We start from the raw sequence: 22,706 nt of genomic DNA, 5'->3' as shown, positions 1-22,706 counted from the left end.
ACCCCCCCCCCATTTCCTCCAGCCATCCAGCACCACCCAGCTCCCAGTGTTCTAGCAGAGGGGCAAAGATATTAGACCCCCGATCCCCCCTAGACCCTCACTCCTCAGCCTCCAGCCTTCCATCTACCCGCCTCCCAACTACCACCAATCTATGTTGCCACCCAGCCTCCAAACATCCATCAGCCTTCCATTCCTTAGCCACCAGCATTTCTCATCAAACTCACATAACAGGCAATCACTGCTGATACGTAGGACTATGTAGTTTGGCAAGTGTGCGATTATATCCAATTGACCATGCTCACTATGAGAGGGAGGCATCGGTTTTTGAGTGCTGCCGTCACACACCCACTTCTGAGTCCTCACTGCCCTCTAGTGGGTAGGTTCCTATACAACGTCTCACATGGGGTACATCTCAATTCTTTCAAGTGGCATCTCTCCTTCTATATGGACATTTTATTTTGACTTTATTAATTAGGCAAGTCAGTTAAGCAATTCTACTTTACAAATGACGGCCTATAAGGTAGACACACACACCTCATGTAAAATACTATAACTAGCTTTGGGAAACAACATTGGGAGTCTGTGTATTGGTTTTACTCCTGAGTTGTGCATCGCTCTGGTGGGTGGCGATAGAAAAGAAACCTAACTCATTAAGAGTGTGGTAAGCCGTGTTTTAACATTCAGCATCACTACATCACAGGGAAATATATGATTCCTTCTAACAACAGATATCTACATATATTCAGGATGTTGTGTATCCTCGGAAATCAATCAGAAGTCATGTTAAACGTAACTGTTTTGAAAAAATTGTTTGTCCAAAAAAAGTGGTCTCTTGGCAAACTAACCCCGGGTTTAAGTTGAACTCTTGGGGGTAAGTGGTGCATTGTGTCCCGTGACAGTGGTGAATGGCGTTTGGTAGGTCGAAGTTAATTCATGGAATGGGGGGTGTGGTTATATTGTACGTGGGGTCCGAAATATTGACAACCTGGTAAAGATGAACGCATAAGAATTGTATAAATAAATTAGAAATCCTGAGCTATATGTGTTGCTCCAAAAAATGTGGCTATTATTTTATCACGTATCACATTGCTCACAACGTAAGTTTGCTGCAATTATAACACATTTTGCTATGGGCGGAGAGAGGATTTTGCAATTTTATAACTATTTCATGCAATTCTACTCATTTTGCCTCATGGCAAGAGAGGAAAATTAGCTGTTTACTGGGCCTTCATGAGGGCCAGCACAAGTTTGCCCATCCCTGACTTACATGAGTGTACAAAACAATCAGGAACCTCCGCCCCAGTTTCTGGACCACCTGACAACCTTACAATATCCCCTCAAGGGCACTTAAATCTCTTTGTCTTCGCCATTTCCCTCTAAATGGCACACATATAGCAATCATGCCTCAATTGCCTCCAAGGCCTAAAAATCTTCTACACCTGTGTCACCCATTCATCTACACTGATTGAAGTGGATTTAAAATGTCGACTCAATAAGGGACCATAGCTTTCCACTGGTCAGTCTATGTCATGGAAAAAGCAGGTGTTCTCAATGTTTTGTACACTCAGTGTATATGGACACAAAGTTGGATAACGACTATGAACTAACAGTCATTTCTTGAGGAAAAGCCATTCCAAAATAATATTAGGATACAGTGCAATGGATGGAATCAAATATAACAATCACGGGAAATGGTTACATTGTCAACGATAAAATTTAAGATTGGCTATCACTGACAAGCATGACAATTTTCCATTTATACAACTGAAGTCTGGTGATCAGTGTTTTTTCATCAATTTTCACTAGGAAGAAAAGCTATGCATTTAGCTTCAGTTGGTTGGAAGTAGCCGCTGTGCATGGCTTGCCATTCCCAAGCCAATTTAATTGTGGTTCCCGAGACTTGTTGTGGTGAGTTTGTGATGGGAAAAGTGACTGAATGGTTCCGAGAGCGTTTACCATAATTGGGAAACAATTCCGAAGAAACGTCAGACTGCGTGTGTCCGAAATGGACCTATTCATTTCAGTGCACTTCTTCATCTACACAGCTCACCAACTATCCCTCCACTATGTTGCCAAATTAGTGCACTGGTAAAGGGAATAGGTGCATTTTGGATGCACCTATATTCGCATCTCAGGTCTGCTGCATGTATGAGTAAGTGGATTATCCTTTCATACAGTATTTACTCCAGGGACAATACATTCATTACGAAGAGATTGATTCACCTGACACGGTTTAAACTGAGAAGTGTTTGGAGTGCATCTCCGAAGCTCTCTGCTAGTACTGGAACCTCGTAGGGGGCAGTGTGTCATAGAATAGAATCATATGATTCTGTGTCCCAGCTAGAGGGGGATTTGTTTTACATATCTGGGCGTATTTCCCAAATGGCGCCGTATTGCCTATATAGTTTCCCCTATTGACCCTGGTCAAAGTAGTGCACTATAGCTTTGGTATTTGGAACACAACCTGGGACGTATGGAGAGAGTTGGAGGTGGGGGGTTTGGATGTGGGGAGCTTGGGAGCTGGGATTTGGGTCTGTGATGATTACTACTGCTGCCAACACTGATTAAAAGGTTAAGTTGACTAATAGGTGAGTACGTTTACATGCACTTTAATAATTAGATGATTAAGGCAGAGATATGGCAATAGTCATGTAAACACTTAATCTGCTTATCTTACTCGGCGTAAGGTCAAAATCGAAGTAAGCATGAGGCTGATTAAAACACCTGGCAATCTTTTGAATTTTAGGACATGTAACGCTTAAAATCGGCATCCAAGCTGTGTATTTGATCTGACATCGTGCCACAAGCCCGGTAAGTGCAAGTCTCCTCGAACGTGAGTTCGGCAAACTGAACAAATGGCATCTCGAAATAGTTTTCACGAAAAAAACTCATATGCCAGAACTCAGAATCAAAACGGTGCAAATAACATGGTTCACTGTGGTAGAAGTTTATTTTGAAAAGGTGATTTTCCTGCATTCATCATGGTAAGCCTGATTTCAGATGTGTCCATGTTATGGATTATTAGGGAAATCGTTATTTTTGCAAAGCATGTAAACGTTAAAACAAACTATTCTATTAACTCTGACTATCCCAATAATCTTAATTGTGTGCATGTAACGTACTTGACTTTCTTTTGTGGTGAACTGCCCTTCCATCGAGATGCGATATGAAAGGTACATTTTCTTCACACTCCTACCCGATGCGCGTTGTGTCGGCGCGCGCGCATGGGCCTTTGTGTGTGTGTGTGGAATCAGATATTTTCATTTGTGGGAGTGAGGGAATAAGGACACACACACTCAAATTGGAGGAAAGCTGTCTTGTAAAGTCATGTCTCGAAAACCCAACCAGCCACTGAATTGGGTAAAAAAATGCCATCGTCCGTATTCCCTGACCTTGAGACACGCGGGGGGGGGGGGGGGGGGCAGGAGGTAGTAGCACTGTCTGTCTCTTTGCTATGTGGGAGAGGAGCAGGAGTATGTGTCAGGAGAGTGAAAGGTTGTAGGTCGGGGGTGTGATACAAGAGGTGGGAAGGGCGAATTATGTGAGTGAGAGTGGAGTATGTGAGCTGTGTTTGGTGAGAGTGGGAGTGTTGTGAGTGTTCTGTGAGAATGGAGTGAGTGTGGTGAGTGAGTGAAGGGTGGCCACTCTGGCAGAGAAGGTGTGTAGTCAGGTTGTATGAAACAGTCTGGCAGAGAGGTGTGTATCAGGTGTAATGACACATCCGCATGAGAGTGTGTATTAGGTGTATGAACAGTCTGGCAGCAGGTTGTGTGTATAGGTTGTCATGAACATCTCGCAGAGAGTGTGTATCAGGTGTATGACAGTCTGGGCAGAGAGGTGTCGTATCAAGGTGTATGAGAGACGTGTGATCTGAGTCTGGGGATATGTACAGAATGGGGTCTAGGGGGGCAAGCAATGGTGTAGCACTATCTTGTAGGTTCTGGCTCACAGTTCTATTAATTTATTTTGGTAATCCGTTATTTAAGTAGGGATAGACACAATTTAAACATTGAATTAACAAGAATCCGATGCATTGCACCATCACACTTAAGGCGACACTAACATTCAGGGTTTGTCCCTAGATTACTTATATAAAGGAAGGGCAACTTTGATGGAGGTGGGGGCCACCATTTTTTACTCATTGTGAGGGGCCACAGTTTCTCGCGGGTCTGCATATCCACATCCATCTTTTTTGTTTTGTTGCAATTCTATACATATTGCTATGGAGTGTAGAGAAAAAGTTGCAGTATGTGACCAGAAATAAAATAGGGGCTACACCCCTGCTTGTTTTAAAGTTTGTATACACAAGGCATGATGATGTGCTTCTACATCTGCATTGCTTGCTCTTTAGGGTTTTAGGCTGGGTTTCTGTATAGCACTTTGTGACACCTGTTGATGTAAAAAGGGCTTTATAAATACATTTGATTGATGTCTGCTCTGTAACAATAAAATGCACTAACTTGAATTCATATGCATGACCCATTGCATGAAACGGACAAAGTTGAATCATCATTTGACTATATTAGCCCACACAGCTACAAGGATACACTTTCATGCCAGGTTTAGGACCTCATATTGTAGCTTCTAGAGACCCTAACTTATGTATAAAACAATCTACACTGAACTGAATTGAGCATGTTTGGGATGCTCTGGATCGACGTGTACAAAAGCGTGTTCCAGTTCCCACCAATATTCAGCAACTTTGCACAGCCATTGAAGAGGAGTGGGACAACATTCCACAGGCCACAATCAACAGCCTGATCAACTGTATGCGAAGGAGATGTGTCGCGCTGCATGAGGTAAATGGTGGTCACACCAGATACTGACTGGTTTTCTGATCCACGCCACTACCTATTTTTTTTAAGTATCTGTGACCAACATGCATATTTATTTAGTATTTTATTTAACTAGGCAAGTCAGTTAAGAACAAATTCTTATTTACAATGACGGCCTACCCCGGTCAATCCCGGAAGACGCTGGGCCAATTGTGTGCCGCCCTATGTGACCCCCAATCACGACCGGTTGTGATACAGCCTGGAATCAAACCAGGGTCTGTGGTGACACCTGTAGCACTGAGATGCAGTGCCATAGATCTCTGCGCCACTCGGGAGCATATCTGTATTCCCGGTCATGTGAAATCCATAGATTAGGGCCTAATTAATTTATTTCAATTGACTGATTTCCTTGTCTGAACTGTAACTCAGTAAAATATTTGAAATTGTTGCATGTTGTGTTTAGATTTTTGTACAGTATACTTTGGGTTAGATCAGCGATTCCCAAACTCAGGCCTCGGGACACCAAGGGGAGCAAAAAAATGTCTCTCCAAATAATCAACTAATCATCAAGTTTTGATAATTTGTATCAGCTGTGTAGTCAACATAGAGAAGCTAACTTACTATTTATATAACTTTTCAATCTGATTTTTGTTTCCCTCGTGTAAGTTAGCTGAACAAGATCCCGTTTATTTCCTATTTACGAAGTTCTGCTGTTCCCCCTTGTCTCACGGAGTGTTTGTTCCCTGGGTCCCTTTTTTGTTCATGGATGATGATAGGCTACATGAAAAGGCTCAACTCTGGGTGCCGAACATGGAGCTCCTAGCTACAGAATTGGAACGGGATGTGTGATGCTCCATTCCCGTTACAGCTTGGCTAGTGTACATTTTGGAATCGGATTTTTCAATTAACCTGTTCTTGTCAATACTTTTCTAAAGATTCGAGAACGAAGAAAGTATCTTATACATGTTCGTGTACAGTTGCTGGGGGGGTTCTCCAAAAACCGGAGAAATTCAGAAAAATATTAATTACACATTTTCTATCAAGTGGGAAATGCTTCTTAAGTTCCTCAGCGTTCACATCACCGAGGACTTGTCATGGACCACCACCACCACCACAGCGTCAATCTTTGTTTTGGTCGCACAGCACTGTGTGATGCGCCGTCATCTACACATAGAAACAACTTGTTACGGCAAAGATGTTGGGAAATGCAAGATGTCCGGCAGCTAAAATGACGAGGGAACTCCTCACTCGGTTCAAAACGTGGATTTAATATCGTTCAGACATTTCTCATGTTTTTGGAGAACCACCTGCAACTGGACAGACATTTCTAAGATACACTTCTCTTCTGAATCTAGAAAGAAGAAAGTATCGCCAAGAACAGGTCATTGAAAAATTCCTAAAATGTACACTAGCCAAGCTGTTCCTATTCTGTAGCTAGGAGCTAGCTGCTTGGCCTCACTGCAGAGTACGCTCTAGACCAGGAGGTCTGATATAGTTCCCCTGGAGAAAGGCAGGCTTTGGGGAGTGTGGCACAACAATCAGGGGAGTAAAACTCTAAATTGTCAGGCCTCCCGAGTGGCGCAGCGGTCTAAGGCAGCTAACTTACATGAGGAAAACAAAACTCGAGCTTGAAAAGGTAGATAAATAGTAAGTTAGCTTCTCTATGTTGACTACACAGCTGATTCAAATTATCAAAGCTAGTTGATTATTTGAAAAAACGAAATGTGCTCCCCTTGGTGTCCCGAGGCCTGAGTTTGGGAATCGCTGATCTAACCCAAAGTATAGAGGCGTCACTGCAGACCCGGGTTCAATCCTGGGCTGTATCACAACTGGCCGTGATCGGGAGTCCCGTCGGGCGGCGCACAGCGACTCGCTGTGGTGGGCTGGGCGCCTGCAGGCTGACCTCGGTCGTCAGGTGAATGGTGTTTCCTCCGACACATTGGTGCAGCTGATTTCCCGGGTTAAGCGGGCGGGTGTTTAGAAGCACGGTTTGCCGTTTCGGAGAACGCATGACTCGACCTTCGTCTCCCGAGCCCGTTGGGAAGTTGTAAAGTTGAGACAACATTTGAAATTGGGAAGAAAAAGGGGGTAAAAATAAATAAGAAGACCTTGCTGCAAGTGAGTTTTCTGATTGATTTATTGGCAGTGATGCTCTCAAACCGAACAAAGATTTGAGGGGCCAGGACACTGCTCTCCATGCAGCCAAGATAGCAATGGTAATATCTCTGCTTTGTGTGTTTTCCGCATGCATTTGCCTGCTGATCATATTATTAAAGTCTTTGTTTTTCCCCATTCTGTCTCTGTTCACAGTCCATGTTAAGGCCCAAGCCATGTTTTGTTTTTTTGGCACCCTAGTTTTAATGATCTAGATAAAGTAGATTGGGGGGGTGATGACTGCACGTAATGATCATTACAAAAACACAATGTTCTACATCAATCTGTAAGCTCTTTGTGGTAGTTGTAGCTGTTGTATGACTAAGTAAATACTAGAATAAAAACGGTAGCATCCTGTAGCAGCATATTCCATATAGATTCCATCTGCAAGTCAACATAGAACAAGATACAGTAGTAAACACCAGGGGGTGAGTGACGAGTGAAAGGATGTTCGACTGGCACCACATAGTCGTTGTAGTCATTTTAAATGGACAAGAAGAGTGGTAGTACAGTAGGCTAATTTATTGTTAAATGTAGTCAATTGTTACACTTAGATATGGGTTGTGTGCTAGTTTGAGTGTGGTCATGTCAGTGTTATGTAGTAGTAGATGCAGGCTACTTGATTATGGATAGTAGGGTGCATAAAACTTCATAAATTCGTAACAAGGGGCAATATTTCAGAAGGTACAATAGAAATGACGGTTAGAAAATGTGGAAGAGCAGTAGTGGTCACATCTACAAAAAATATGTATGTTTGTTTCTAACTTCAAGTATGTCTAGTAATCAAGTGACAAGTTGACTTAAGCTGGTAATTTGTAGTAATGTTGGTATTTTTCGCTTTGGAGCTCTTACAGAAATTTGAGAAACTGAAAGAAGTAAAGATTCCGTGGAATGTCATAAGCACTAATTACAAGTGAAGATTCCATAGAATGTCATGACTCTTTGCTCCCTCTGCTCTTGAGGGTAAGGGACTAGATAAAGGAAACGGGGTTAGGTTAAGCCAGTTGAACAGCCATTTTTAAACAATTAGGCTGTGCTCACACAGGCAGCCCAATTCTGATCTTTTTCCCACTAATTAGTCTTTTGACCAATTACATCAGATCATCAAAAGACCAATTAGCGGGGAGGGATCAATATTGGGCTGCCTTTCTGAACAGCCTGCTAGGCTCCGTACAAACTGCAATGGCTGAGAAGAATCAGACGGATCTTGGATCTTTCCCTCCAATGCTTTTGAGGAGGTGAGGAGAGAAGACACAAGGAATGGAGGAAATATTAATTTGGCCTTTTCTCAATTGGGTACACACATTTAAAAATGACATGCTACTTATTTTATCAATAGCATTTCTAGCACAACTAGCTACATTTCTTTTTACTACCTTACATATACATTTTACGATTCCACCCCCATAAATAGAATTTTCCTGATGACGAGAATGAGTCTAGCGATGTAGGAGTTTCATTCCTGCTGCTCTATAACAGGTCTTGGATTGAATCCTGGGGGCATATTCATTACAGAAACAGTTTACCATTTAAGAACCAAACGGAAGCAAACAGAGCAAAACAAGAGTTTATATTGGTCAAATTCAGGTTAGGTCCCTCCCCGTTTCGTTAGGTTTTCTTCCATTTAGGAAATGTTTTTCAACAGAATCGGTATAATGAATACACCCCCAGGCCTCAATCTTGTTCTGAGGGAAGCTCAGCCTCATGGGCAGATCTAATGTAATTGGTTGGATGAAAGCTCAGTGGGCAGCACTTAGGAGTTTATGGGTAAAAAAATATAAAAAAGAAAAGGCCTTACAGGTGGCAGGAGCGACCTGCAAGGTTGCCAGTTCGTATCCAGGGGCCTGTTGCACAAAACTAGGATAAGGGATTAAGCCAGGATATCTTGGTGATCCTGGCTCAATTGATCCGTAATCCGGTTGCACTAAAGATGGATAGGGGGCAGGAGGATATGTTATGGTATAAATTACCATGGAGATTTATTCTGTGGAGCTAGCCTGCTCCAGACCAGGCTAAATTCCAGGATCTATTTAATCTCATCCCTAATGTCAGTCAGCAGTCACCACAAATGGAAACCAATAGTTATTTCACTGCTCACTATACATTGTTATCACATATAACTAGACCCCACTGTTATTATTTAAACGTTTGTGATCATTAATTTCAATGATTTTGGATAAAAAATGATTTTTAGATGATGTTGCTATCATTAGATAATTTACAGTTTCCCATAGACTTATAAGGCTATATATAAATGATAGAATATTAGGGCCACAGAGGGGAAAAAAACACAAGTCATAATATTGTAACCAGTTGTTTTAAAGGAGGACAGTTGTTAAAATGACAGATGTGGGGCATTTCGTGAAATTGTACTTCAGTATGGTTTCATAAACAAAGACATGCTGATGTGCCAGAATATTAAGTATCACATTGTCATAAGTATCAAAACTGTAAAAACAATATGTAGCTTTTCTGCAGAAAGAACCAGCCTCATAAATTTATGACTTTATCCTTTTTCTTCAGTGTGGCCCTAGTACTCTGTCATATAAACAAATACACATTCATATGAATATAAAACACAATGTGTAACATTATGTTCCTTTATTGAATAAGGACAAAACAAAGCAGGTAAACCATCAGCTCCTTTCGAAACTGAAGTCACAGTGACTCTACAAGATGGAAAGCACAGAATCCAAGCATATTTATCAAATGATACATACACATTCAAAGGTCTGTATATAACACACCCTGCAATGTCTGCACACTAAAATAAATGCAGGACAAATCCATACACATCAACTGAACAGACAAATGAATGGATGCAGTAGCCTCCCTGCAGCCTTGTATTACAACAGTATCCGCACAAACATCATAAGAGGCCAAATTCGTCAAAAAACGAACCCAAAAAAAAACCAATTCCTCTGCCACCGCAGGACATATTTAACCAAAATTGAAAGCACACATACTAACTAAAATAATTCAACACATATTGGTCCCCTCAGCAGCACCACTGTCGTCATCAGGGGAAGATTGCCGGATTGTCCCAGTCCATGGCTGGTGGCACTCTGGGGGCCTCTCCTTCCTCAGGCAGGCCACATTGTGGAGGACAGCACAAGCCACAGTAATATCACATGCCCTAACAGGGCTGACCCTTAATTTGTGAAGGCAGTGAAAGCGTGCCTTCAGGAGGCCAAAGATTTCAACTCTGGCCCTGGTCCTGGCATGGGCATGGTTGTAGGCCTGCTGTGCTTCCTGGGGTCTGTGAAAGGTGTCAGGAGAAAAGGCTGGCAGCCATACCCCCTGTCTCCCAGCAACAACACCGAGAGAATTCACCTGTCAACACAAATCTCATCATTACTACCTCATAAACAGTGATATTCTTGACACAGCCATGATGGTTATAAATAGGGGTTGTGTGGCTTACCTTGTGATAGGCACTGATAGATTTCAGAGGCCGAGAAAGATTCTGGAGTCATGGACTGAGCCAGGCCATTTTGCCAACAACATTGCTGATCACACAGTCAGCATTGCAGACCATCTCTGAAATCATAAGATGAGAATATTACAGACACTAATATCACATCACACATCTGGCAATGCAAAGCAGTGTTTCGTCATGGACAATATCAAAAAGTTATGTTCACCTGAACATTCATGCTGTAAAGGATTTCCTATTCACAAAATCGCGCCTCATGGGCACCTGAGGGGGCTTTTATCCTTATGTGTGTGCAGTCCACTGCACCAATGACATTGGGGAAACCTGTCACACAAATTAATGAGTATCCTACTATGTGTTAACAGTTGTCCTGTAATTTGTAGATCCTCTTACCTGCAATCCTATAGAACTCCTCTTTGATGTCACAGAGTCTTCTGTGGCCAGGGAAGGAGATGAAGACATCTGCTAATGCTTTGATAGCCAACACACTCCTTATTGTGCGGCAAATTGTGGCCTTGTTCAGCTGTTCTGCATCCCCCACTGAGTACAGGAAGGCTCCACTAGCAAAAAAGCGCAAGGCCACACAAACCATTTGCTCCACACTCAGTGCATGGCTCCGTGCAGTGCGGTGCTTAATCCTGGGACCCAGTAGTCTGCATAGATACCTGATGCCATCTGCAGAAAACTGTATCTTTCATATAGATGGTCATCAGGGAAGGCCAGTGGTCCAACGGTCCCTGAAGACCCTTTCTCGCCTGAAGGCTCTCCTCAGCACAAGTGCTTCTTCATCCACCACATCTCGCACGAATGGCATGCCATTGTCAGAGCAGAAAGGAACACACCAATTTTGGGCCTTCATATAGGCTAGTGCCACACCTGGTGCTGGGGGGGTGGCAAAAGAGGGCGATGCCTTATAACGATGACTTGGTTGTACTGATTGCTGGGAAATAAAAAAAACCTTAGAAAGATGCCACCGTCCTGTGTGCTCACAATAAAAGCTCATATGTCATGGCTCACTTGACTTTACGAGAATATACATATTTTTTTTTTGAGCTGTGTCATCTTCTTGGAGCTGGGGGAGGAAAGAAAAATAATGATTAATACATTTGTGTTACAGTTAGCATACAGTGTACATTGAAGGCATATCTCACCTCCCTCTCAAGTTTTTTTATTTCAAGGTCCAGTTTCCTAATTGTCCTCTTTTTTATTTCGGACTCCAGTGCAAGATTTTCCATCTTTTTCTTCTTGTCTGAATGTCTATGTCTGCCAGTTCTATTTGGCCGCCGGAGGTGGTTGCCATACAACTTTCTGATAGCTTGTGAGCTCTGTGAACACAATACAATTAGCGCAGCTGGAATTTGGCAGGATGTGGTGTCTTTTATTAATACGCACTATGTTGCCAGGCTGGTTTTCCCACTGTATAGCATCTGGGTCCTGTAAAAGAAATTAGATTTTTTGATTTTGATGAGGACTCCTCACCATTGTAGAGTAAATAGTACTTTCACAGTCTTAACATGATACTTCATGCCTTCTGGAATCCAGAGAGATGGTCTCCTCCTCATCATCGTCTCCATCATGTGCTGTTGCTGCTGCACTGGGGCCTTCACCCTATCACATTTAATCGGATTCATATTGAAGCTAGTAGACAAGACATGCAGGCCTACAGTATGCCTTTGATGGAGTACTCACTGGATCAGCATCGTCTGGTGCTTGTGCTGGTGGCTCTAACAGGAACACAGTGCTGCAAGACACTGCAAGGCAATAGGTAAACCAAAGTCAGACAGTCCAAATTGATTCAATATGAATGTGGTTGTATCCCATGTAGAGATGGAAGGACATACCTTGAATGAAGCGGGTGGCATCTTGGAAGGAACCTATGCTCGTCTCTTTCCCCCAGGATCCCCTCTAAGACGGGCCTGCCTTTATTTAGCTCCAAGGCCATGTCCTCTGCTGGGGTAAGGTCAGCCTTTGGTGACCCACCACCCGTGCCTTGTCTGTGGGTATTCTTTTTCACTGCTAAAACAGTACAGACAATGTGTGAGCAGGCACCTTCTGGGTACAATATATGCTTGTGCTTTGTTAAATATTAGTCAGGGACCATACCATTCTGCAGAATGTTCTTGTATTTGATTTTGACCTGCTGCCATGTCCGTTTTGGCCCGTTCATGTTTAATCTACACACACACACACACACACACACCACACACATTTAATGGAGTCACACTGCAAAAAATTACTTGGTATTTTTGTCTTGTTTTCAGTAAAAATATCAAACAATTTATCATAGCTTTATACAGTGTGATGGAGTTACTTTACACAATTTCACTCATATCTGCAGTGCATTTCAATTAAAAATTTAACCGTTTCATAATTACAGTACAACTGCATTTTTGGAGATGTGAATTAAATATTTGAATTGTAATTGTGATGTTTCAGCGGAGCGGTGAGTGTGTAATTGTGCACTACTTACGCATTCAGGCGGTCTGCAATACTTTGCCACGCTTTTTCTCTTTGCTTTATCACTGTGGCGGTGTTGCCTTTCTTCTTAATTATATCTTTTACCTCCTCGTATGCCTCCATGAGGATTTGTGCTTCCGACGGGGAAAAGTACGCGGCTCTAGTTGCCATGGTAAATCAGTTAATCTGTGATCTGTGGCGGGGTCTATTTGAGTGAGCCGTGAGCGCGCACCTATCCAGGATTGGTTTCACCTGGTTTAATGAATCCGTGTCTGCTCATCCTGGCTTGGTCTTTGTGCAACCAATTAAGCCTGGACGCACATGTTTTGGCTTCATTGAGCTCAGCTGAGTCATTTATCCCGGATGTCTTAATTCTACTTTTGTGCAACAGGCCCCAGGTTGCAACTTTTGTTTACAACCTTACCTAACATTCTTAACTAATAATATTTCTAATCTAACAGTATACGTTTCAAAGGTCTCCATTCAATCCGTATCGTGGAAATTCAGCTTTGTAGCACGATGGACAATTAAAGGCAATGTTCCCGGTTTGAAATATGAGTTAAAAAAAAGACTGGTTCACTCACCCCTGCTGATACAGTGGACTAGACCATAAGATAGGTACCCAAAGGTCATAAATTTGAATCGTGCCCCCTTGGTGTAAGATTTTTTGCTGGAAGTATTATATAACATAAAGCCTTTCATCTGGATTCATCTTTATTTTGTTGCTGAAGTTAATACCTGGTAAGATAGTATACTATCCTCAGGGCCCATATTCATAAACCCTAGAGCAGCTATGCTGCTGTTTAGCTGTTTACATCATAATGAATACAATTACATGGGATATGGGGGGGACCTGATCCTAGCACAGCACTCAGATGCTTTATGAATGCAGGTCTAGTTCTGTTTGATTCCAGGGCAACACTCCCATCTGGTGGTCTAGTTAGTGAACTGTATGGTGTGGAAAAATAAAGCACTCCACCAATGGGATTTACTGGGGAAGTTAACATTTTGGACTTTGTCCCAATTATCTCTTCTTTCTCCCAAAGTGTGCACCTGTTCACTTTCCTTCATGATTAAAAGTAAATTTGAAAATAAATATTTAGGAAACTCCCACTAGCCCATACATCCACCAATTCAATGTTTTTAGATTTGTGGTAAGTAGTAAACAAGTGTACACTTCAGGAGAAAGAATATAATATTGGGACACAATCCCAATTATTAGTACATTGAAAGAGTCATATTTCAGAAATATGACTTGAACTTTTCATCAGACTTATATAAAACATAACACAAACAAACCAAGCCATTGTGTAGTTTTATTCCCCCTTTATGTGTTTCTGTGAATATTTACAAAACCATAAGCCTATGTACAATACCAACTCGCAAATGAACAAATAAGCTACGGATAGCACAAACTAACCAGTTTACGTAATGATCATATTTTTTTTATGTACACTGAAACTGGCAAGATGATAGCGTGAAACAATGTACGATTATATGTGATTATGTTAAATGAATTCAACTATCTGTCGAGAGGCGTTGTGTGGTTTTATTCCAATAAGACAAGATGTCGGGTTACTTGGCGCTCTGATTAACCTACAAAGAAACCTAGCTATGGTCCGGGGCGTTAGTGCGACTTACTACAGCTGAGAAGGCTCCGGCCGTGATTCAACCCGACCGCGCTTCGTCGGCTATGCACTTTTTAAAAGGCAATGTTCCCGCGTTCGTAGAGCCCGCGTGCATGGTAAACTCTGCACGTGTTGGCTTAATCGGAAATTACTTTTAAAATGTCAAGCGCGCTATAACGCAAATCTACTAATGTTCGGATTGAATGCCGGCCTAAGAGTTAGCAAGCCACACTAACACCCTGGACTAGAGCTACAAGCAGCCCATCATCTAACTGCAATGAACCATAGAGACTAGAGTAGCTTAAAAAAGACTGGGAGCTACACTGGTCAGTCTGAAAAGACAAAACGATCAACAAACGACGCAACAACACTGCATGTATAAAAAAAAAAATATATATAACGTGGCATAGTATTCAGCTATGCTCACTCTTTTGAAAAATGCCCCCCAAAAATCACTTAGTAACATAGAAGAAGTTAAATACGGAACTCTGCACTTCGCAGAATTATGGCCCGACGGGCTAATGCACCTTTTTAAACTGCTTTTAAGAAAACGCATGTGCAACAGGCTCAAAAAAAAAGAAAAAAGATGCCAACAAGAATATACTTCGTGTATTTTAGGCAAAAGCAGTATTCAACTGCTGTCTTGTAGTGTCAATTTTGAAGGGAGCGGAAAAGCCCCAAGCTGACTATAGTGTCTTAGGTAGTCCAAAAACAACACATTGATGGTGGCGTCCCCCCCCAACCCAGGGACTCTCTAGCCTGGGGTGCAGGCTTTTGCTCCGGCCCAGCACTATTAACACACCCGTTTTAAGTAATGAACTAACCATGGCCTTTCAGTCAGGTCTAGTTTGATCAGGTGAGTTAGTGCTGGGCTGGAACTAAAGCATGCACTCTCCAGGACTGGGTGTTGGGAGACCCTATAACATCTTCTCAGCACTAGAAATACACACACTACAGCGCCAAACTCTTAACAGTGTCAAGCTTTTTTTGTGTTCAGAAACGTCCCTACAACACTTGAGTGTCTCAAACACCCATGAAACACGAGTCCAGAAAATCTGAATACAACAATCTGTGGTGTGTTATCATTAACATCATTCTAATGTTACCATCATTAACATTGTTCGTCTCGTTTTGGAGAGAGAACAAAACGAACATGTCCATATACACTGTATACTACACAGGTTGTGGCCACTCCTACACAGTCACTCCTTCTCTCACTCCCCATCTCTTCCTCGCTTTGTCTCAGAGGACTATATATAAGGGTATCAATAGCTAGGTTTCCATCTAATTGGTGACAGATATTCGAAAATCTGCATCAAAACAATATGCGCATTTTCCCCACCAGAAATGATTCCATCAAATCGACTGTGCGTGATGACGTAGTGCACATAAAAATACCTTTTGCTGTTAAATTCCCGTGTACCGAATAAAAAAAAAAAAAGTTAAATGGGTTTCCATCAAATTTTCAACTCTACGGATGGGTTTCTCACAAAAAGTGTTTTTATATTGCGACGAGTCTGCCCAGTCTGGTATTGGAAAATAGCGCAGGCGCACATATAGCCTACATGATGAGAATATTATGGCCAAAAGAGCGAGATTATTTTAATTTGTCAAATGGCAGCCAAGCATCAATCATTTCACCAGAATAAAACCCTGGATATTTCTTGTAAAGTAGCATCAAGCTCATCACCTTGCACTTTCGATATGATGGTTTTTATATCAATATTTGCGCATAAAAGCATTTCCCACCAACATTTCTCGTGTACTTCATTTTACCCACACAAAAAGATCCCACCTTGTCTCGCGTATTTTGTTTTGTTGACATTTGGAAAGTTTATCGAAAATTTTTCTGTTTCCATCAGGCCTGTCGTGACATTTTTGACCCGACATGGACTTTTCTTGCATTAAAAGGTTGGATGGAAACCTGCTTAATGACATGTAGGCTACATACCCACATTAGCGTACCACTTCGAACACACGCCCACTACATTGCTTCCTTAAGCGTCAACTCTGTTGCACTACAGAGTTGACCATCAGCACTGCTGTAACGTTACGGAGTTGACCACTCCTCTGTTTTGGCTTCCTTCATTCTATGTAGTACGCAAGTGTGGATACTGTGGAGCTGTTGTCGTGTCCGTCCATCAATCTCTCAGTCTGTCCGTCAGTCTTCTCAGCACACCATGATTGGCGTCCCGTCGTCCTCGCGCCGCTGGTTCTTCTTGAGCAGCTGGATGCGGTTGTGACAGTAGAATTTGATGGCCCGCCAGTCGCGCCGGTTGGTGACCAGCAGCGGGCAGCTCTGAAGGCAGCGCTCGCAGTCGGCCTTGGCGGGCACGCGCAGCTCGGCGATGTTGGAGGTCAGGTGCTCCTCCACGGCGGCGCGCTCCGCGTCTGACCACGGGCGCTTGAGGACGCCGCGTTTGCCTGTGCGGGGAGAGTGTGGGTTAGTACACACAGGGGTGGATCTGTGTAGACATGTCTTTGGAGTGTGAACACACACACCTGATTTGGGCCCACCTGAGCCTCTCCTGCGGCCGGGGAGCGAGGGGGAGAGGGGCAATGCGGAGGAGGGTGTGACCTTGAGTTTCCTGGCACGCGGCGTCCTGCCGTTGGTCCTGCCCTTCCTCACCATCAGCAGGCTGGGAGGGGCCACCTCACCCTTCTCCTTCCCCCCTTCGCCGCCAGAGTCGCCGTCCGAGTACGAGTCGGCCGAGTTGCCTGACATCACTGTAGGGGGAGAAAGAGAAGGGTCAAATACATGTACGTGTTTCTCAACTTTGACTACAGCGCTGGTCCTCATCATACTAAAGGGCAGTCCAAAATGAACAATCATTGTGAGACGACTCTAAACTGTTTAACCCCCTAGAGTCGATTGGCGCATTGCTGCGTCAATCTAAGTAACATAATGAAAAAATTCCCATCAAAATGTCAGTTTAAGCTAGAGAGAACTTTTTCAATCCACCGCATCCGCCGATGTCGCACTTCCGCATCTGCGGTGAAAGGTGGCAGAGCCAGAGTGGTGTTTGTCAGACCATGAGACATCCGGAAAATCGGTCTTCTCACGAAAACGTCAGATCGGTTTGACCTACAGCTAACCTTTCTCTAACGGTCATCATGCTTTGTTCCATCCATTCCATTATATCAAGCAGGTTGAATCAAGCGCACTTAATACACAGTAAAGGAGAGAAAAATAACTCCACTTCTAGCTTGACTAGTCAGGTCTGATGTATATGTCAATCCTCAGTGTCTCCTTACCGTCAAGCTCCAGACAGATGTGGTGGAGGCTCATCCCCCGGAACAGCACGCCGTCTCTCTCCCCGCACAGCACCACGCGCCCCACTCTACCCATCAGCCCCGGGTCCTGGCCAATCCCGCCGCAGCTCTGCGTCACGTGGTACTCGCGCTCCAGGAAGTGTTCCAGGCGCTCTATGGCGTACCCGCCCGGCTGTCCTGGCTCCTCCCCCTCGCCGAGCAATAGCAGCTGCGTCAAGATGGCGACCTGGCGCCGGACACGCGTCTGGGTGAGGGCGCGGGGGTTCCGGGTGCCGCTGGAGCGGGCCAGGCTCCGGAGGAGGTCGGTGCCKCGGAGGGGGGTGGCTGGYGAGTGGTACGGCCGGGCGAAGACGTACGGGTTCTGGGGATCGACGCCGACATCTTGCCTGGTCTGGAGGAGGAGTTCCAGACACGGCTCGCAGTGCGGTGGCAGGATAAGAGGCTGGACTCTTCCTCGTTTGCCCTGGACACCTACTCGAGGCAAATGRGGAAGCACGAGACGCTCAAAGGGTGAAAGCGATGCCTCCAGGGGTGTGAGGGCGGGCGGGGCACCGGGGGGCACTGGCACGGGGCACTGGGGGGTGACACGGGKGCGGTATTCGGCTATGYCCAGTTTGGAGACCTCGCACTCYCGGCGACGGTTGTAGAGMATGAGCAGGGCGAGGGAYGAGTGGCACAGMAGGCGCCAGGCCTCGGCGGATTGGAGCTGGCGGGACAGGGAGAGGAAGGCAGAGTGCTGGAGCCTGCGGAGGTAGAGAACCAGGGAAGACAGGGAGGAGAGGAGGGGTAGCATGTGGAGACGGCCCGAACTGAGGGAGAGGGAGGGAAGAAGAGAAAGAGAGAGGGGGAAAGGAGAGGGAGAGATTAGTTTCAATTGCAGGTGTCAGTTATTCATTTATTCAACGCACAATACAACAGGGGGAAAAAAATTAAAAGTATCTACTATCCTCATTACCTTTATTATAATGATAACATCACATTAGCAGTTTGAAGTTACTTTTAAGTCAGTCTCAGTTGATTGATTTTAGTAATCTAATTTGAGCATGCTAAAACGCATTCCTACTGTTTTACATCCACCAATGCAGAAGCTAAGCAACAGTTCAGTTTGCTGGCACTTTGCTGATACATCAACTACTTTGTCACGATCCATTTGATGAGGTGAATGTCATTTAGGTGAACTAGCCCTTTAACGGAGTACCAACCCCCCACCCACCCACAGCACTCACCTCAACAACTCCTTCTCCTTCTCCTCCGCTCCACTGTCGTCTTCCATCATTCCGCTCTCCTCCTCCTCTTCTTCATTTTCATCCTCTTTAGGCAGCCGCTCCACCTCTTTGGGCGTCTGCTGAAAGACGTGGGGACAAGCCGCCTCTGTCTCTTCTTTGGGCCTCACCACCTCCACTTCCACCAGGTCGTTCTCTTCCTCCTCCTCTTTTTCCTTCTTCACTTTGCGCAGTCCCGCCTTTCTGGGCGAGGTCACAGCCGCCGGAGGCGGGCTTCTCTTCAGAACGGACACGGCCACGGCACTGCGTCCTCGGGGCGGAGTCAACACCAGGGGGGAGGAGTTTCTCCCGACGGCGGAGGAAGGGGACTGGGCGGTGGTGGCGGATGGACGTTGAGGAGACAGGGAGAGCGCGGCGGCTGCGGCGCCACCCTGTGGTGGCTTGTGTGAATTTTGCTCCGCTCCTGACGCCGCCGATGTCCGAGGTTGCTGCTCGGACTGAGCGTGGTGTGCGGCGTGCGCGGCCGCCAGGTGGGGCATAAAGCGCTCGATAAGCGCGGCGCGGATCTCGGGTTGGTTGGGGTGGTGCTTGTCCAGGTGGCGCCCCAGTGAGCGGAAGTGGCGGCCGCAGTAGGCGCAGCTCAGCTTCTGGGGGGGCAAGCCCATCCCGACCCCCCTGGCGATGTTAATACTGATGTTCGCCGTCGTGTTTGGTCCCAACGGAGCAGGGGATTTGAACAGAGAAGGGCGAGAAGAGGTGGAGGAGGAGGAGGAAGGGGGGGAGAAGGTGAGGGGGCGGTATGAAGTGGAGAGGGGGGGGCGGCCCGGGGATGTCCGGTGAGGGGTGGTTCTCTTTTTGGAGGGGGTGGTGGTCCGGCGGCGTTTGCGGCGGCGAGGTGTGCGTCTCTGACTCCCGTCCTCACCCACCTCATTCTGGGGATCCGAGTCGCTGGCATTGGAGTGGGAGAGGGGGGAGGAAGAGGGGGAAAGGGGCCAGGAAGGGGTGAGGTAGTCCTGGGCTGAGAGAGAGGGGGGCACGGACTCTTCCTCCTGAGAGCGAGAGATGAGTAGTGTTTGAGCCAGTTGTGTGAGTAGAGTACAGACAAGTGACATAAGACCGACTGTTTAGAGCAGTGGTTCTCAACCCTGGTCCTGGGGAACCAAAGGGGTGCACATTTTCGTTTTTCCTTAGCACTGCACACCTGATTCAAATCATCAAAGCTTGAAACATTGATGATGAGTTGATCATTTGAATCAGCTGTGTAGTGCTAAGGCAAAAACTAAAAGGTGCACTCCTTTGGTTCCCCAGGACCAGGGTTGAGAGCCACTGGTTTAGAGTGTCTGTCAACTGTGGGTGTGTGAATGAGGAGTGCCCATTTAGAGCGTTGAGTGAGCAACACTAGTATATTACAACGCTTTGAATCCTATAAGGAAAGTGAGTTGAGGGTATAGTAGACAGGTGTATGGAATGTAGACATATAAAACACGCACATCAGTATAGTATTAAGTGTTGTATAAACATAGTAAGCATATGTAGGCAACAGGTGTCTTTTCTTACCTTTTTGATACTGTTGTTCTCAGGGTCGGAGAGACACTCATATCTCCCTGGAGACACAGTACCACGGAAACCCTGGAGGAATATAGGCTCCATTAACATCCATTGTTATCACCCAGTGCTGTCAATCAGACAGTCAAACCAAAAACAGTAGTACTCAAAAAGCGCTAGATACTATAATCAGTCAACTACAGTAGTCAGCCAAGGTGAAAATACCCAGATACCCATGTATTATGGTCCAACACAAATTACTCAACAATTTATGTGAGGAAAAAGAGGACTATTTAACCAGAGTAAAAGTAAACAGCGCAGAAATGTGTTGCACGTGATCCAATCTCTAGTTTCAGTACTTACAACTTGCCTCGGATAACACAAATAATGGATATTGTGGCATATTGTCGATTTCAAAATGTAACTATTTTGCAGTTATTTGGCTCACTGCATGTGACATGTGAAATGTAAGTCGTTCGTTGAAAGCACTATTCACCAAATAGAAAGATGGGTAAACTGCATTTGACTTCAACTATATCCCAGGTTATATCTGTACCAGCCATCACTATGGCTACAATTACTTAGGCTCTAACAGGTTTGTCGTCATGGTTACTCACCATGGCAACAGTTACTTAGGCCCTCACATGTATGTCGCCATGGTTACTCACCATAGTGTTATCTCCCCACTCGGTCAGGCTGTAGTCAACGGTGATCTCCTCTCCCTTGGTGATGTCTCGGATCGCTATGACGACCAGACGCACCTGGCTCCCACAGTGTACCTCGCGGATGCGGCAGTTTGGAGGAGGGGGGTACATCACCGCCGCCCCCCTGCCCCCGCTGGATCCCTCCTCACCCAGCTCTYAAGACCCACTGCTGAAAGGGGGGAGGGAGGAAGAGAGATGGGGAAAGAGAGATAGAGAGGGAGGGAGATCGATCAGCACACGTGGACCTACACACACACACACACACAAAGCTACCCCAAGCAAAACAGCACAGCTATACAAAACATTAGGAACACCTGCTCTTTCCATGTCATAGACTGACCAGGATAAAGCTATGATCCCTTATTGATGTCACTTCGTTAAATCCACTTTAAATCGGTGTAGATGAAGGGGAGGAGACAGGTTAAAGAAGGATTTTTAAGCCTTGAGACATGAATTGTGTATGTGTCCCATTCAGAGGGTGAATGGGCAAGACAAAAGTTTGCCTTCGAACCGGGTATGGTAGTAGGTGTCAGGCGCTTTGTGTCAAGAACTGCAACGCTGCTGAGTTTTTCACGCTCAACTGTTTCCCGTGTGTATCAAGAATGGTCCACCACCCAAAAGTACATCCAGCCAACTTGACACAACTGTAGGAAGCATTGGAGTCAACATGGGCCAGCATCCCTGTGGAACGCTTTCGACACCTTGTACTATACATGACAAAAAACACACACACCCCACACAACACAACTATACACACATTACGACACACACAATAAAAAGTACACAAATGTTAATAAATAAAATACATTTTATCATGAAAATAACACCATGAAAGGAAATCACACACACTCACCAGATCTGAGCAGGGTCATTGATGTAGCATGGGCCATCCAGCGTTGGTCGTTTGTTCTCTGCAGCCCCCTTACCGTCACCTGAGAGAAGAGTATAAAATGATTACACACAAGCACACACAGACACACATGCACACACACACACCCACTGACACGCACGAAAGGACACATACACACACACACAAGGTCATCACCCTTTCCCCACCTAAACACATATGCACATCACACACACAGAACTACACTGGACACGTTGAAAGAACAACACAAAGGGTTTTTTCCCAATCAAAAACCCCCTTGTCCCCCACTGAACGCATTAATGCACATCACAGCAGCCAGTTCCGCAGCAAGAACAATTTTACAGTCGCACACAACGAACACAAAAACACATTTATATAGTCAGCACGCACACACACCCACCTCTTCCACCACATAAACACACACAATCATGGATGCATACACTCACAAGGACACATAGTGCACTACACACTATTACACACAAGACACACGTGTCAACACAATAATCATCAATATAGGACAAACACCACAGCCTGGACAGTATGCTTGTGTTTCGGAGCTGTCCTCCTCATGCCTGCTGTGAACAGAAGCTCGGTCGCACAACTTTCACTGGAGTTTACCCTTTCCCTTTTCCTCCCACCACTA

The 22,706-nt window shown here is 44.9% G+C and overlaps 1 protein-coding gene and 2 long non-coding RNA genes across 6 annotated transcripts in view; 1 reads left to right on the top strand and 2 right to left on the bottom strand.

The window, feature by feature from the left end:
• Nucleotides 1-4,625, top strand: part of LOC139024079 (uncharacterized) — an 8,475-nt gene extending 3,850 nt beyond the window's left edge. The window contains exon 2 of the long non-coding RNA XR_011475309.1: nucleotides 3,860-4,625. This is a non-coding gene — a long non-coding RNA (uncharacterized lncRNA). The remainder of the gene's footprint in view (nucleotides 1-3,859) is intronic.
• Nucleotides 4,626-11,410: 6,785 nt separating this feature from the next.
• On the bottom strand, nucleotides 11,411-12,260 carry LOC139024078 (uncharacterized). Of its 2 annotated transcripts, XR_011475308.1 has the most exons (4): nucleotides 12,207-12,260; nucleotides 12,055-12,116; nucleotides 11,758-11,973; nucleotides 11,411-11,690 (listed from the first exon to the last, which is right to left on the bottom strand). It is a non-coding gene; the product is annotated as an uncharacterized lncRNA (long non-coding RNA). The 2 variants fall into 2 exon arrangements; XR_011475307.1 differs by having other exon boundaries at nucleotides 12,055-12,226.
• Nucleotides 12,261-14,124: 1,864 nt separating this feature from the next.
• Nucleotides 14,125-22,706, bottom strand: part of LOC112069266 (uncharacterized) — a 16,539-nt gene continuing 7,957 nt past the window's right edge. Inside the window, 7 exon segments of one of the 3 annotated variants that reach the window (XM_070438481.1) lie at nucleotides 14,125-16,874; nucleotides 16,953-17,177; nucleotides 17,706-18,532; nucleotides 18,950-19,995; nucleotides 20,504-20,575; nucleotides 21,160-21,364; nucleotides 22,049-22,127. In XM_070438481.1, coding sequence (XP_070294582.1) covers nucleotides 16,621-16,874; nucleotides 16,953-17,177; nucleotides 17,706-18,532; nucleotides 18,950-19,995; nucleotides 20,504-20,575; nucleotides 21,160-21,364; nucleotides 22,049-22,127 — 2,708 coding nt within the window. In that variant the 3' untranslated portion in view covers nucleotides 14,125-16,620. 3 annotated transcript variants of the gene reach the window in all.

Source organism: Salvelinus sp. IW2-2015, unplaced genomic scaffold (genome assembly GCF_002910315.2).
Source record: "Salvelinus sp. IW2-2015 unplaced genomic scaffold, ASM291031v2 Un_scaffold959, whole genome shotgun sequence".
Classification (NCBI taxonomy): Eukaryota; Metazoa; Chordata; class Actinopteri; order Salmoniformes; family Salmonidae; genus Salvelinus; species Salvelinus sp. IW2-2015.
The sequence above is the reverse complement of the archived record's forward strand: the minus strand, read 5'-3'. Positions and strand labels throughout refer to the sequence as shown.